General features: G+C 39.1%; 1 protein-coding gene across 1 annotated transcript in view; it reads right to left on the bottom strand.

The window, feature by feature from the left end:
- LOC126094436 (mediator of RNA polymerase II transcription subunit 7) overlaps nucleotides 1–12,909 on the bottom strand; it is a 33,425-nt gene extending 20,516 nt beyond the window's left edge. The window contains exons 1-2 of the mRNA XM_049908803.1: nucleotides 12,775–12,909; nucleotides 12,133–12,334 (exon numbers count right to left, since the gene is read on the bottom strand). Coding sequence (XP_049764760.1) covers nucleotides 12,133–12,321 — 189 coding nt within the window. The 5' untranslated portion in view covers nucleotides 12,322–12,334; nucleotides 12,775–12,909. The remainder of the gene's footprint in view (nucleotides 1–12,132; nucleotides 12,335–12,774) is intronic.
- Between the last annotated feature and the right edge of the window lie 961 nt (nucleotides 12,910–13,870).

The following is a 13,870-nucleotide window of genomic DNA, read 5'->3' as shown; positions in this document are numbered from 1 at the left end:
CTCGAATCTAAGCCGCACTTTTCTTCCGGTTTTTGTAATCCAAAAAACCGCCTGCGGCTTAGAATCGAGTGCAAAGCAAGCGGAAGTTCTGAAAAATGTTCGTAGGTGCCGCCACAACTAACTTCTGCCGTCGAATATATGTAGCGCTACACGGGCATGCTTTGTAGGCACAAAGATAAATACTGGCGCCAAAACCTCTGCGTCAGTAAATGAATTAAAAAAAAATGTGGAAGACGAGCTTTTTTCTCCGCCCCGAGTTTCGACCACGGCATTTTCATACATTACTCAACGAAGTAAATACAAATTCCGTATTGTTCATCTTCGAATGTAGCAGAATTTCAATGTAATACGAAAATCCGACTGGCAAGACTGTTTGGGATGTTTGTCAATATGGCCAACTCTACGTTCTGAATTTTTTCCTACCTGTGAGAAGAGATGGTTGCTAATAGAAACCTGATGAAATGTGAATCACATGCAGTATTCTCTTCACCATAAGAATAATAGGAATATAAACATTTTGCCATGTATTCTTTCGTGTTTGCTGCTATCTCATTTAAATCCTGCCTGCCTAATAAACTACGAAACTAGAGTGAGACAACAGCAAACGCGGAAGAATATACGTATCGTCTCATGTTTATATTCGTATTATTCTTATGCCTAATAGTGATACAGTCAGAAATGAAGCACTGCAACTGACTAGATTTTTAATTCTAAGATGACTCTAATTTCTGTGCAGAATTTGATGTACTAAAGAAGCGGCCGCAAAGATTTTCAAACGGAGAAAAATTTTCGCCTAACTCTCTTTCAGAACTATGTTCTATCATACGCAGTCTATTATTTGGTTCTTGTTGATCATTATCAAAGAAAGCAGCAGTGTAAGTAACAACAAATAGCAGTCTCTTGCCGTTGTTTCGGTTATGAGACAATTCCTCTCTTTGTTTTAATTGTAAGCGGCAGTAGCGCGCACAAAAGCAAGCCATGCCGCGAGCGGCAACAGGCCGTAAACACGCACTATCGGAATGCGACAAACAATGCATGACACAGTACAGTAATGCATTTTCAGCTTAGAGTGACGTAAACACCTATAACAAAGAAAACGGCACTTATCAGCTCAAAGCAAAATAAGCAATCGATTCAAACCAGACGAAGCACGTGAAAAAGGAAGGGTACCCGTATAAATACGGGCGGAGTGCCTGACGCATAGCAATGGCTACCTGGTAGAGCTTAACTGCCAAGCTTACGACTCGAACCAAACTACTGTAGCTGCATCGTCATTCATTCGACCTAAATTGTGTCTCATATTAGAATGTACCAACTTTGTTTCGATTTGGAGGTGCGGCCTAAAACTTTTTTCTCCCCTTAAATTTCGAGTCTCAGATTTCAGGTGCGGCTTAGATTCGAGAATTTTTTTTTTCCTTTATTTCGAGTCTCATTTTTCAAGTGCGGCTTAGATTCGAGTGCGGCTTAGATTCGAGTAAATACGGTAAGCTGCAATCACTGTGCTTCATTCTATGTGGGCATGGCAACCAACAAGCTGTCTGTCCACGTGAATAGCCACCAACAAACTGTGGCCAAGAAACAAGTGGACCACCTTGTTGCTGAACATGCTGCCAAACATGACACCCTTCATTTCAATGACTGCTTCACAGCTTGTGCCATATGGATCCTTCCCAACCAACACTAGCTCTTCTGAATTGCGCAGGTGGTAACTCTCTCTGCAATACATCCTACGTTCCCTTAACACTTGCAAGCTAACATCCCAAAGATGTCCGGGCTCACAAGCAGTTCCTCTTCGTCGAAATGTCTTGGCTCAAACTCGTCTAGGGGTTGAACCGCATATCACGGTACGTGCCCTAAATTAGACACTTGTGACCCTATGGTTAAATTGTCTGGCAGAAGGCAAGTAAGCGAAACTGTATCTTTAATATAACATATAACAACAGCAATAATAACATCAGGAACTAAATTAACGACTCATAAATGATGTAGCCCACACACTTGCGATTTGGTTACGATAGCGTTTATTCAGAAATCAAACTAATAGCGGAAGAGGTCATATTTGGAATTACTATTACACTCGAGCGCATATCCATTTGACACAGTTCGATCATTCACAATCTCATCACAAATTACAAGTCCAATACTCCACCTCGTTAACTACGTGAAAAGTTGAGAGTTCACACCAGGCGCTCACTGCTCAGAGACTAAGTCCTGCGATACCAGAAAACGTGAAATTTGCTAAGTCATTTAACTCCCTAGCTACCTAAAGACATACCATCCACTTTCGCGTCTCCACCGGCACTATTCCTCTTTGTTGTCTAGACCAGAACTGTCCGCCTTTGTGTCTGCACCAGCACTGTCTACTTTGGTGTCTCCAGCCGCGTCCCCTGCATGCCAAACATCGTCGCTCGACTGACTAGGGTAGTTCCCTTTCCTGAAGGCATCAGTCTGATTGGCTACAGCTTATTCTACATTACTTTACATTATAATATATTTAAATAATCAAAGCCTGGCCACTTCCACGTGCTAAATAAAGTAACATAATATCCATCACATAATAAACAACATAAAACCAATACGATTTCCTTCTTAACTTTGAATGTCATAGCCAGTAGCCTTGCACCAATGTGCTTCCTGATAAATAAATAAAGAACAAAAGTAACTATTATGCACTAAACATTACAACAAATATTCTATTACCTAACGATTCAATAAGGTGTCATGCTGTCATCATTCAGTGTGTTTAGTGTGGAGGAAATGATGATCTGAAGCTTAACTGAAAATACCGATAATTTAAATTTACTACATCTGTTAAACAAATAAAGTTACAGAGTTGATATTTACAACATTTGTCATTTTAATGATGCGCTTCTATAAGAAATTTTGATCATTAAGATCGACCAAAGCATTCAGGTCTTTGTTACAAAACTTGTTAATTTCAATTTAACAGTAAATCTTAAACTATTATAGATATGAACAATATTCAAGATTTATCGGGAACACCAAGAAAATTTATGAAGGATGGTAGATTAAAATTACTGTGGCTTCATTCCATGAATTACTAAAGAATTAAATGTTGTTGTTGTTGTTGTGGTCTTCAGTCCTGAGACTGGTTTGATGCAGCTCTCCATGCTACTCTATCCTGTGCAAGCCTCTTCATCTCCCAGTACTTATTGCAACCTACGTCCTTCTGAATCTGCCTAGTGTATTCATCTCTTGGTTTCCCTCTATGATTTTTACCCTCCACGTGGCCCTCCAATACTAAATTGGTGATTCCTTGATGTCTCAGAACATGTCCTACCAACCGATCGCTTCTTCTAGTCAAGTTGTGCCACAAACTCCTCTTCTCCCCAATTCTATTCAATACCTCCTCATTAGTTACGTGATCTACCCATCTAATCTTCAGCATTCTTCCGTAGCACCACATTTCGATAGCTTCTATTCTCTTCTTGTCTAAACTATTTATCATCCATGTTTCACTTCCATACATGGCTACACTCCATACAAATACTTTCAGAAACGACTTCCTCTGACACTTAAATCTATACTCGATGTTAACAAATTTCTCTTCTTCAGAAACACTTTTCTTGCCATTGCCAGTCTGCATTTTATATCCTCTCTACTTCGACAATCATCAGTTATTTTGCTCCCCAAATAGCAAAACTCCTTTACTATTTTAAGCATCTCATTTCCTAATCTAATTCCCTCAGCATCACCAGACTTAATTCGACTACATTCCATTATCCTCGTTTTGCTTTTGTTGATGTTTATCTTATATCCTCCTTTCAAGACACTGTCCATTCCATTCAACTGCTCTTCCAAGTCCTTTGCTGTCTCTGACAGAATTACAATGTCATAGGCGAACCTAAAAGTTTTTATTTCTTCCCCATGGATTTTAATACCTACTCCGAATTTTTCTTTTGTTGCTCAATATACAGATTGAATAACATTGTGGAGAGGCTACAACCCTGTCTCACTCCCTTCCCAACCACTGCTTCCCTTTCATGTCCCTCGACTCTTATAACTGCCGTCTGGTTTCTGTAAAAATTGTAAATAGCCCTTCGCTCCCTGTATTTTACCCCTGCCACCCCACCTTCAGAATTTGAAAGAGAGTATTCCAGTGAACATTGTCCAAAGCTTTCTCTAAGTCTACAAATGCTAGAAACGTAGGTTTGCCTTACCATAATCTAGCTTCTAAGATAAGTCGTAGGGTCAGTATTGCCTCATGTGTTCCAACATTTCTATGGAATCCAAACTGATCTAACCCGAGGTCGGCTTCTACCAGTTTTTCCATTCGTCTGTAAAGAATTCCCGTTAGTATTTTGCAGCCGTGACTTATAAAACTGATAGTTCGATAATTTTCACATCTGTCAGCACCTGCTTTCTTTGGGATTGGAATTATTATATTCTTCTTGAAGTCTGAGGGTATTTCGCCTGTCTCATACATCTTGCTCACCAGATGGTAGAGTTTTGTCAGGACTGGCTCTCCCAAGGCCTCAGTAGTTCTAATGGAATGTTATCTACTCCCGGGGCCTTGTTTCGACTCAGGTCTTTCAGTGCTCTGTCAAACTCTTCACGCAGTATGGTATCTCCCATTTCGTCTTTATCCACATTCTCTTCCATTCCCAGAATATTGTCCTCAAGTACGTCGCCCTTGTATAGACCCTCTATATACTCCTTCCACCTTTCTGCTTTCCCTTCTTTGCTTAGAACTGGGTTTCCATCTGAGCTCTTGATATTCATACAAGTGGTTCTCTTTTCTCCAAAGGTCTCTTTAATTTTCCTGTAGGCAGTATCTATCTTACCACTAGTGAGATAAGCCTCTACATCCTTACATTTTCCCTCTAGCCATCCCTGCTTAGCCATTTTGCACTTCCTGTCGATCTCATTTTTGAGACGTTTGTATTCCCTTTTGCCTGCTTCATTTACTGCGTTTTTATATTTTCTCCTTTCATCAATTAAATTCAATATTTCTTCTGTTACCCAAGGATTTCTACTAGCCCTCGTCTTTTTACCTACTTGATCCTCTGCTGCCTTCACTACTTCATTCCTCAGAGCTACCCATTCTTCTTCTACTGTGTATCTTTCCCCCATTTGTGACAATTGCTCCCTTATGCTCTCCCTGAAACTCTGTACAACCACTTGTTCTTTCAGTTTATCCAGGTCCCATCTCCTTAAATTCCCACCTTTTTGTAGTTTCTTCAGTTGTAATCTACAGTTCATAACCAATAGATTGTGGTCAGAGTCCACATCTGCCCCTGGAAATGTCTTACAATTTAATACCTGGTTCCTAAATCTCTGTCTTACCATTATATAATCTATCTGATACCTTCTAGTATTTCCAGGATTCTTCCATGTGTACAACCTTCTTTTATGATTCTTGAACCAAGTGTTAGCTATGATTAAGTTATGCAAAGTGCAAAATTCTACCAGACGGCTTTCTCTTTCATTTCTTTCCCCCAATCCATATTCACCTACTATGTTTCCTTCTCTCCCTTTTCCTACTCTCGAATTCCAGTCACCCATGACTATTAAATTATCGTCTCCCTTCACTACCTGAATAATTACTTTTATCTCATCATACATTCATCAATTTCTTCATCATCTGCAGAGCTAGTTGGCATATAAACTTGTACTATTGTGTAGGTGTGGGCTTTGTGTCTAAAGAATTAAATAGTTTTCATAAATGTTTCCCTTTATGGCCAATCTTAGGTCCACCATATTTAACACTGCTACGTCTCCTTGGTCACAAACAGCTTCTACAGGGTTTCCCTATGATGTAGGTTCTCGTCTGCCTCATGCGTACACTACAGCTCTTAGGCCTCGTTCAGCACAACAGACATCTGGGAATTTCCCCATCTCGTGGCGTACCTGTGCTCCTTGTGGCACAAGGTCCTGGACGACAGGGTTCATTACACAATTCCTGAGGGCTGACTCTTTAGGCCATATACTTAAATGAGAGTGAAATGCTTGTTAACTCACACCTTGCTGGCCTCAACCTTCATTAGTCATTGTCCTCACCCATCCAGCCCCTTACCTGTTCCCATTCCAGCACTACACAGCCATCATTCGACCATCACACTCAGTCTTTTTATTTCTCTCCTTTTCTGTTACTTCCCCCCCCCCCCCCTTCTGCCATGCCCTCCGCCTAACCTGCAGCATGTCACTGTCCGCCACCCCCACCATACTAAACCTCCCCCTCCCCGCCCCAACTGACTCCTTACCCCCACCCAGTCGCCACCCCATGATGCACTGGTGCTGCTGCTCGCAGTGTGGTTTCAGTTGCCTGAGACTGCGGTCATGTTTGTTTGTGTTTGTGTGTGTGTGTGTGTGTGTGTGTGTGTGTGTGTGAGTTGTTGACAAAAGCCTTACTGGTCGAAAGCTTTATTTATTTATGACATAAACAAACTCAAAAATAACAAAGCATCAGGAGAAGATGGAATTGTAGCCGAATTTCTCAAAAGTCTAGGGTCTAACTCAAGAAATGAGCTAGTTAAAATTATTCAAAACATATGGGTTACTGAAGAAATACCAGAAGATTGGAAATGTGCCCTAATACATCCGTTACATAAAAAAGGGGATAAATCGGATGTGAACAACTATAGAGGAATCTCCTTACTTGCCGTCACATACAAGATATTATCAGCTTGTCTTCTTGAAAGAACACAAAAACTGCTAGAACCCAAAATCTCGGATTTCCAAGCTGGTTTCAGACCAAACAGATCATGTCCAGAACAAATTTTAAACTTGAAATTGATTACAAGGATGAGACAAATGCGAAGGAAGCCTACAGTATATGTCTTTGTCGACTTTAAAAAGGCATATGATTCAATTCACAGACCCACACTATTTAAAATTCTTGAAGAACAAGGACTGGATAAGAAGACACGGAACATCATAGAGCAGACATTAACAAATACAAAATGCAAAGTGAAATTCATGGGAAAACTTTCAAAATCATTTGAGATAAAAACTGGGGTTAGACAAGGTGATGGATTATCACCTCTGTTATTTAACTTAGTTCTGGATAGAGTCATGGCAGAATGGGAAAAAGAACTCAAAAAAGAAAAGTACTGGAAACCAATATCACTGGGAACCAAAAAAGATGACCTACAAATCCCCTACTTAGCCTACGCAGACGATCTTGCAATAATGGCAGATTCTAGTGAAATGGCAGTCAAACAGATAGAAACCTTAAAAGAGTGTGCAGGAAAAGTTGGCCTACAAATATCTTTTGAGAAAACGGTGTTTACAACAACAAATCTAGAAATTTCTAAGTTACAAACCAAATATGGAGAAATTAAGAGGGTACCATACTTTAAATATTTAGGAGAGATAATTTCTGAAAAATACTCACAACAAGAAAGAATATTAAAAGCTCGTAGGGGTCTAGGGCTGGTCCAAAACATTTACAATAAAAAATGTCTATCTATAAATACAAAAATTAAACATTATAAGTCGGTAATTAAACCAATAATGCTATATGCCAGCGAAACCTTGACACTTAAAAGAAAAACAGATATGGAAAACCTGAAGAAAGAGGAAAGGAAAATCATTAGGAAAATTCTGGGACCAAGATGGACCAAAGAGGGGTATAGATTACAGAAAAATTCTAAAATTGAAGAATATTCTAACATAGAGATAGACATGAGGAAGAGGCGTCTAAAATTCTATGGCCACATAATGAGACTTCCCGATCACAGACTTACAAAAAGAATAGTAAGATACGTAGCATCCCTTGTTAATGGAGGAGAATGGATCAAAAATGTAAAGAAAGATCTGGAATTAGCCAACATTACTACTGAAGACATGAACAAAAGAAACAATTTCAAACTTAAAATTGACAAATGGGAGGTCAAACCAGAGACAAAAGCGCCGAGAACTGGAACAAAATGGAGCGAAGAAAGAAAAGCTGAATTCTCGCAAAGGATGAAGACCTGGTGGGCAAACAAGAAGAATAAGAAGCCCCAGAAGTGAACCATCTTTACTTAGCATCTTCCATGTTGGGAGATTTACGACTAATAATAATAATAATAAAGGTATTTTGATGTTTTTTTTTTTTTTTGTTTTGTATAAATTTTAAGAAATTGGTATGTTGATCTATATAGTTGTAGCATAAATCAAGTAGTTTAACACAAATCTTAACAAAACCTTCCACAAAATGTCAGCTCATTTCAACTTGTAATTTGGGTCCCATATTTAGATTCTGGAAATCTGGTCTCCCTAAACAATACTCCATATAGTCTTAAGTTTGTTGTCGAAATTACTTAGTTCTGAAATTATGTGCATGTACACTGATTTTGTAATAACTTTTTTTAAGTAATTTTGAGTAATTTTTGTAGAGTGCAACTACTGCAGGATCTCTCTATTTGTTCTTGCCAGCAAACACAGTTCCCTTTTACTTTCACAAAATACTTCAATCCTTCTAGTGATACAAGGTTTTTTTACACAGCTGCTTAATGCCCTTTCTGGTTATCTTATGCTGAACACTATTTTCAAATAGTGATATGAATTTAGAGTACATTTGATGTTAGAATATGACTCATAATAAATTTCATCCCAGGTCATCTCTTGTAAAGCATTCTTAAAAAAAAAAAAAAAAAAAATCTGTCTTGGAGTCATTAATTATTCTAACTGATTACATTGAGGAGTAACAATATTGTAAGGCACTATGTTATTTATTTTAACTAATTGTGCATCATTATCAGACAGAGCATTTGTTAATGGGTAAGCTCCACCAAAGAAAAAATTATCAATTAGGGTGACAATAAAGATTCTATTCTATTCTATTCCTACTGGCTCTATCCACGCTTGTTGTAAAGTTAATTTCTGATATCAAATTGTAGGGTACAATTTAGGTTTCCAGATCATTTTTCCAATCAGAATCCTTTCGAAAAGGTACACTGAAATCACCACAGACTATTAACTGGTTGCTGTTGACTGATAGATAACATAGCAGGGAATTCAGATTCCTAAAAACAGTTCAAAATTTCCCATTGGAGATTTGCATACAGTTACAATTAAAAGTGAACTGATTTTCAGTTTTAATTTACAAGCATGCATTTCTATATGCTGATCACTAAAAGTTTCAATGTTTCGAAACTTGTATTCTGTTTTATAAATGCAACAACTCCTCCTTTTCCCATACTAGTTCTGCATGAGTAAGATACTAGAGTGAAATCTTTACTATGTAACTTATCTAATCCTCTGGTTTTTGTTGCTCAGATAGGCACAGGATGTCTGCAATAATAGCAGGGTCATTCCACGTCAAGGGGACCAGCCATCTGCAGTTCAGTGTCACCAGAAGCATCCGATACCACCTGTCAGCTTTGACCCGTGACGTAAGTCTGTTGTGGTGTGTGACGTCACGACGGCATGAAGTTCAGTTTGCAAGTGTCGCATGTTTGTAGATGTCTTGTTGTGCTGTCGGTAGTGCTCTCTGGTAGCGTGTCTGTAGGTTGCGGGTAAGGTTATGTTGTTGGTTTAGTGTGTGCTTGTGATGTGTTTGTAGGTGGCGCGTCATTGCAGTTCGGTGGTGCTCTCTGGTGGGGTTTCTGGGTTGTGTGGTGTGTGTTGTATTGGGTTCATTTGAGTTGTTGACATTGTCAGGTGTTGTTGTGGTTGTAAGTGAAGATTAGTGGCATACTGTGCACTGAGTTGATGGTTTAATTTTTTTTTTTTTCTATGGTGATGTAGTGTCATGTGTGGTTTGTCGTGTTTGAATTTTTCAGATTACTTTTTTTATGTTGTTGTTAGGAATGGATATGACCGATAAATTGAACAGTTTTTGGCTGTGGGGAATGATGGGTGACACTGCTATGTCACTCATCAAATTTTTGCAGCTCTTTGGACTACTGGCTGAGCTGCTGAAGTGCTCTGTATGTGGTGAGTATATGAAGTTAACAAAAGTTCCGGCATCTTGGACCAGGGACAGCTATATGTGGAGGTGCCGGCGTGACAACTTTGGCGTTCCATTCGCTGGGGTACCTGGTTTCAGAAGTCTAGGTTGGGCGTGCATGAAATTGTGTTGATGAGTTACCATTTCTGTTATCAGTCCTCACACAGTTTTTGCACGCATGAGGTGGGTGTGAGTGAGTGAATGGTCCTTGATTGGTATTCTTTTTTGTCGGGAGGTCTGTTCAGAATACATTAAATACAGGGGTAATGTTGGGTGGGTCTGGAGTAAAGGTTGAGATTGATGAGTCACAGTTTGGTAGGTGGAAGTATGGGAGGGATAATCCTGTGGTTGGTTTATGGGTGTGGAGGGGCTGTGGTATCGGGGTCTCATTCTTCTGAGAGTGTGTTTAGGGTTGTGGAAAATCATACAAAGAGGGAGTTAGTGGGGTTGATTCAAGATTATGTAGAACAGGGGAGCACAGTGGGGGGGAGGGGTGTTGGGAAGTTTGTTTATAGTTTATTCTGTTTGTGTGTGCATGTGGGGGCGGGGCGGGGGCTGTGTGTGATTATGGTGTCCGATCTAGTAGGCAGCGCCAAAGCTTTCATGTGGTGAGTTTTCGTTTCCCCCCCCCCCCCCCCCCCCTTCATGTTTTTATCTCGATAGATGATATGTGGATCATGCATGGGGGGGGGGGGGGGTTGCTGGTATTGGTGAGTTGATTTTGTGTTGTTGTTGTTGACCCTGTGAGGTTAAGGGAAGTGTTCAATTCCCGATTTGGTGTTTTCTTGTAGTTTTTGAGGTAGTGATGATTGTGGAAGGGGTTGTAGGTTTTGGAGTTTATGAACTTGTATCGGTAGTTGCCGCTGACCTATATAGGTCAATGGAAGTGTTCGATTCCATTGGATATTGTTTCTAGTTGATTTTGCGAATGTTGTGGTCGGTTCACTTTACCGGTTTTGTCATATGGTTTAGTGGCGTATGTTTATTGTAAGTTTGTCCCCACCCAAAAACCCCCAATTTCCGCCGCTTTTCCCGCTAGTTTCATTATATTATAGGTGGAATACGTGTTTGATTGTTTTTCGATCTATTTTCGTGTTTGTTGTCATGTTTACGTAATGACGCCATAGTCGCAATATGGGAGTAGTTGTGAATGGTCGTTTCCGCCATATTGGTGACGTCATTGGTCAAAGCAAACAGATGGAATCGTATGTTTCCGTTAACCCAAAGTTCAGGCATGATTGGCTAAACCCATGGCTCTCAGAATAGCATGACGAATTTTTTTAGCCACTTTAGAGGCTTGTAGCTAAATTTGTTGTTGTTGTTGTTGTTGTGGTGGTCTTCAGTCCTGAGACTGGTCTGATGCAGCATTCCATGCTACTCTATCCTGTGCAAGCTTTTTCATCTCCCAGTACTTACTGCAACCTACATCCTTCTGAATCTGCTTAGTGTATTCATCTCTTGATTTCCCTCTATGATATTTACCCTCCGTGCTGTCCTCCAATACTAAATTGGCGATCACTTGATGGCTCAGAACATGTCCTACCAACCGATCCCTTCTTCTAGTCAAGTTTTGCCACAAACTCCTCTTCTCCCCAATTCTATTCAATACCTCCTCATTAGTTACATGGTCTACCCATCTAATCTTTAGCATTTTTCTGTAGCACCACATTTCGAAAGCTTCTATTCTCTTCTTGTCCAAATTATTTATTGTCCATGTTTCATTTCCATACATGGCTACACTCCATACAAATACTTTCAGAAATGACTTCCTGTCATTTAAATCTATACTCGATGTTAACAAATTTCTCTTCTTCAGAAATGCTTTCCTTGACATTGCTAAAATTAAGTATGGCTAAATCCCTAATTTTTGCCATGGTATGATTCAGCATAAAAAGTTTTCTATGTGTATCAAAGCAAATGACCAAATGTTTGCTAGAACTTTTAAAAAAGCCTAGCAAAGTTGGCACATTTGCACCTTCATACATGATATGGAGGTGAGTAGCCTCTCTTTAAAATCACCTACGAATTCAACCACTGAAGATACTTGCCTGAAACTTGGTATATAACCATCAAAGACCATGCAGATAGAACCTTCACACCAAATTTCATTAGATTTACAGATGGTGGAGTGGGGCCATTTTTTAATATTGGTCCCTTTGTCTTTGAATGACCCAGCGTTCACCATTTTTTTATTTATTTTTTAAGTAACTTTTCATGAATTTGTGGTACATTACCTGACTTTCCAATGGCCGGATAATGACGTCTTCTGCAGTGAATGGGTTACCAAACATGGAATAATTGTCATGTATTGGTGGTGGTGGTCTTGGGGCACGTCCTCTTCGAATGTTTTCATCTGTGTATTGGCTGATGTACTGGACCGGTGGTAATGGCAGTGAACTGACCTGGGCCGTTTCCGATGCCATGGTAGGTTATTTACTGCAAAACAATACATGTATTCGATGAATATGTATAGCTTAAGAGACAGAAAATAATGGTATAAAAGAATCATCGATACACTGCTGTTAACCTATCCGTCAGACACCTAACTGCTCTCCCCCTGGTTCGACAATTTATTACATTTGAATGAATGTCGTCTGTGAGACTGTCCTCCCAAGATATATATAATTTTAACCACCTGCTGCGGTATTACGAAACGTGATTTTCTGTATACAAATACTAAGAGTGAGTTTTCACTTGCTTCTATGCGGAGCAGGTATCAGTATCACGAGGTCTACGCTGGATGTTGTTCATTCGTACAATTATAATTTCACAATAAATCATTAGTAACTTCGTGTTAAGCGGCACTACTATTACACACCACGAGTACAAAAGTTTATATATTTATAAAAGCGATAACAGAAATCGCAGGAACTGACCATTTCTCGTGGGCTGACTCTAAACGAAAAGCCACGCATTTTCGTTGCAGTGTTTACTATAACAAAACAATTGACTGATTCAAAACATGCTTCCGCACGTAAACTGGAGACAACAATTGTTTTGAAGACTGCTTTAGTCGACTGTGAACTTGGATAATAATTATGAACTTGTGCCATTTCCATTTCACGAAGAGTTTTGATATGTTTTTCAAACTGCTTAAATAAAATAAAATAAACATTCTTGAATCGATGGTGCATAGCACGCTAATGACTCGTATAGGTCGTACATTCGGGTTACGTTGTACGTATATTTCCGACTTCCTCGTACGAAGTTGAATGAAAATATTGTAGTCGTATGCTGAATGGAAGTTTGAATGAGAAATCTGAAAAAGCAAACTTTTGCTGGAGTAATTTAATGATGTAGAGTTTCGTGAAATCTAGTACAGCTGGGTTTCCTGTATAAGAAAAAGTGATGTAAGTTAAATGACAATCAAACCTGTTTATATGCGGTTGAAATGTCAAAACACGTTGTCCCATATTTTGACATCTATATGTCCATATGATTTGATGTTCCTTCTCAGTGTGTATGATAAAACCCAAAAGAATTATTGCATAGTGAAAAATTACGCAAAAGCAATGGAACTATTGCCTCCAAAAGATTTTGAAATGTTAACTCATAGCTTAGAGCACTTGTCTGAGAAATGACCGAAGATGCAGCATATTTGAGAAGTTATCTGTCAAAATAAACTATAAACCTAAATACATACGTACGAAACAAAATATTTGGGGAAATAATGTGCCATTGTGTTCACTTAAAGAAACTGTATCATTTTGAACAAATACATAACTTATATTTTGACAAATTGTTAAGAACAATTCGCATAAATGCTTATAGCAAGATTTTTGAGCAAATTTTCAGTGAGAAACACCCATAAATTGCACTGATAAATGGCACCGTTTGCCTACCTTGGGTAGTTGCTTACTCATTAACATTAATCATGATCTTTGCAGAATCGTGAGAGAAAACCTAATGTTATCCTTTATTTCACATATATTCCCATGGTTTTTAGGAGTTATTCTTTGTTCAAGGAACGGT

Source organism: Schistocerca cancellata, chromosome 8 (assembly GCF_023864275.1).
Source record: "Schistocerca cancellata isolate TAMUIC-IGC-003103 chromosome 8, iqSchCanc2.1, whole genome shotgun sequence".
NCBI lineage: Eukaryota > Metazoa > Arthropoda > Insecta > Orthoptera > Acrididae > Schistocerca > Schistocerca cancellata.
This window is presented reverse-complemented; position numbering and strand designations above follow the sequence as displayed.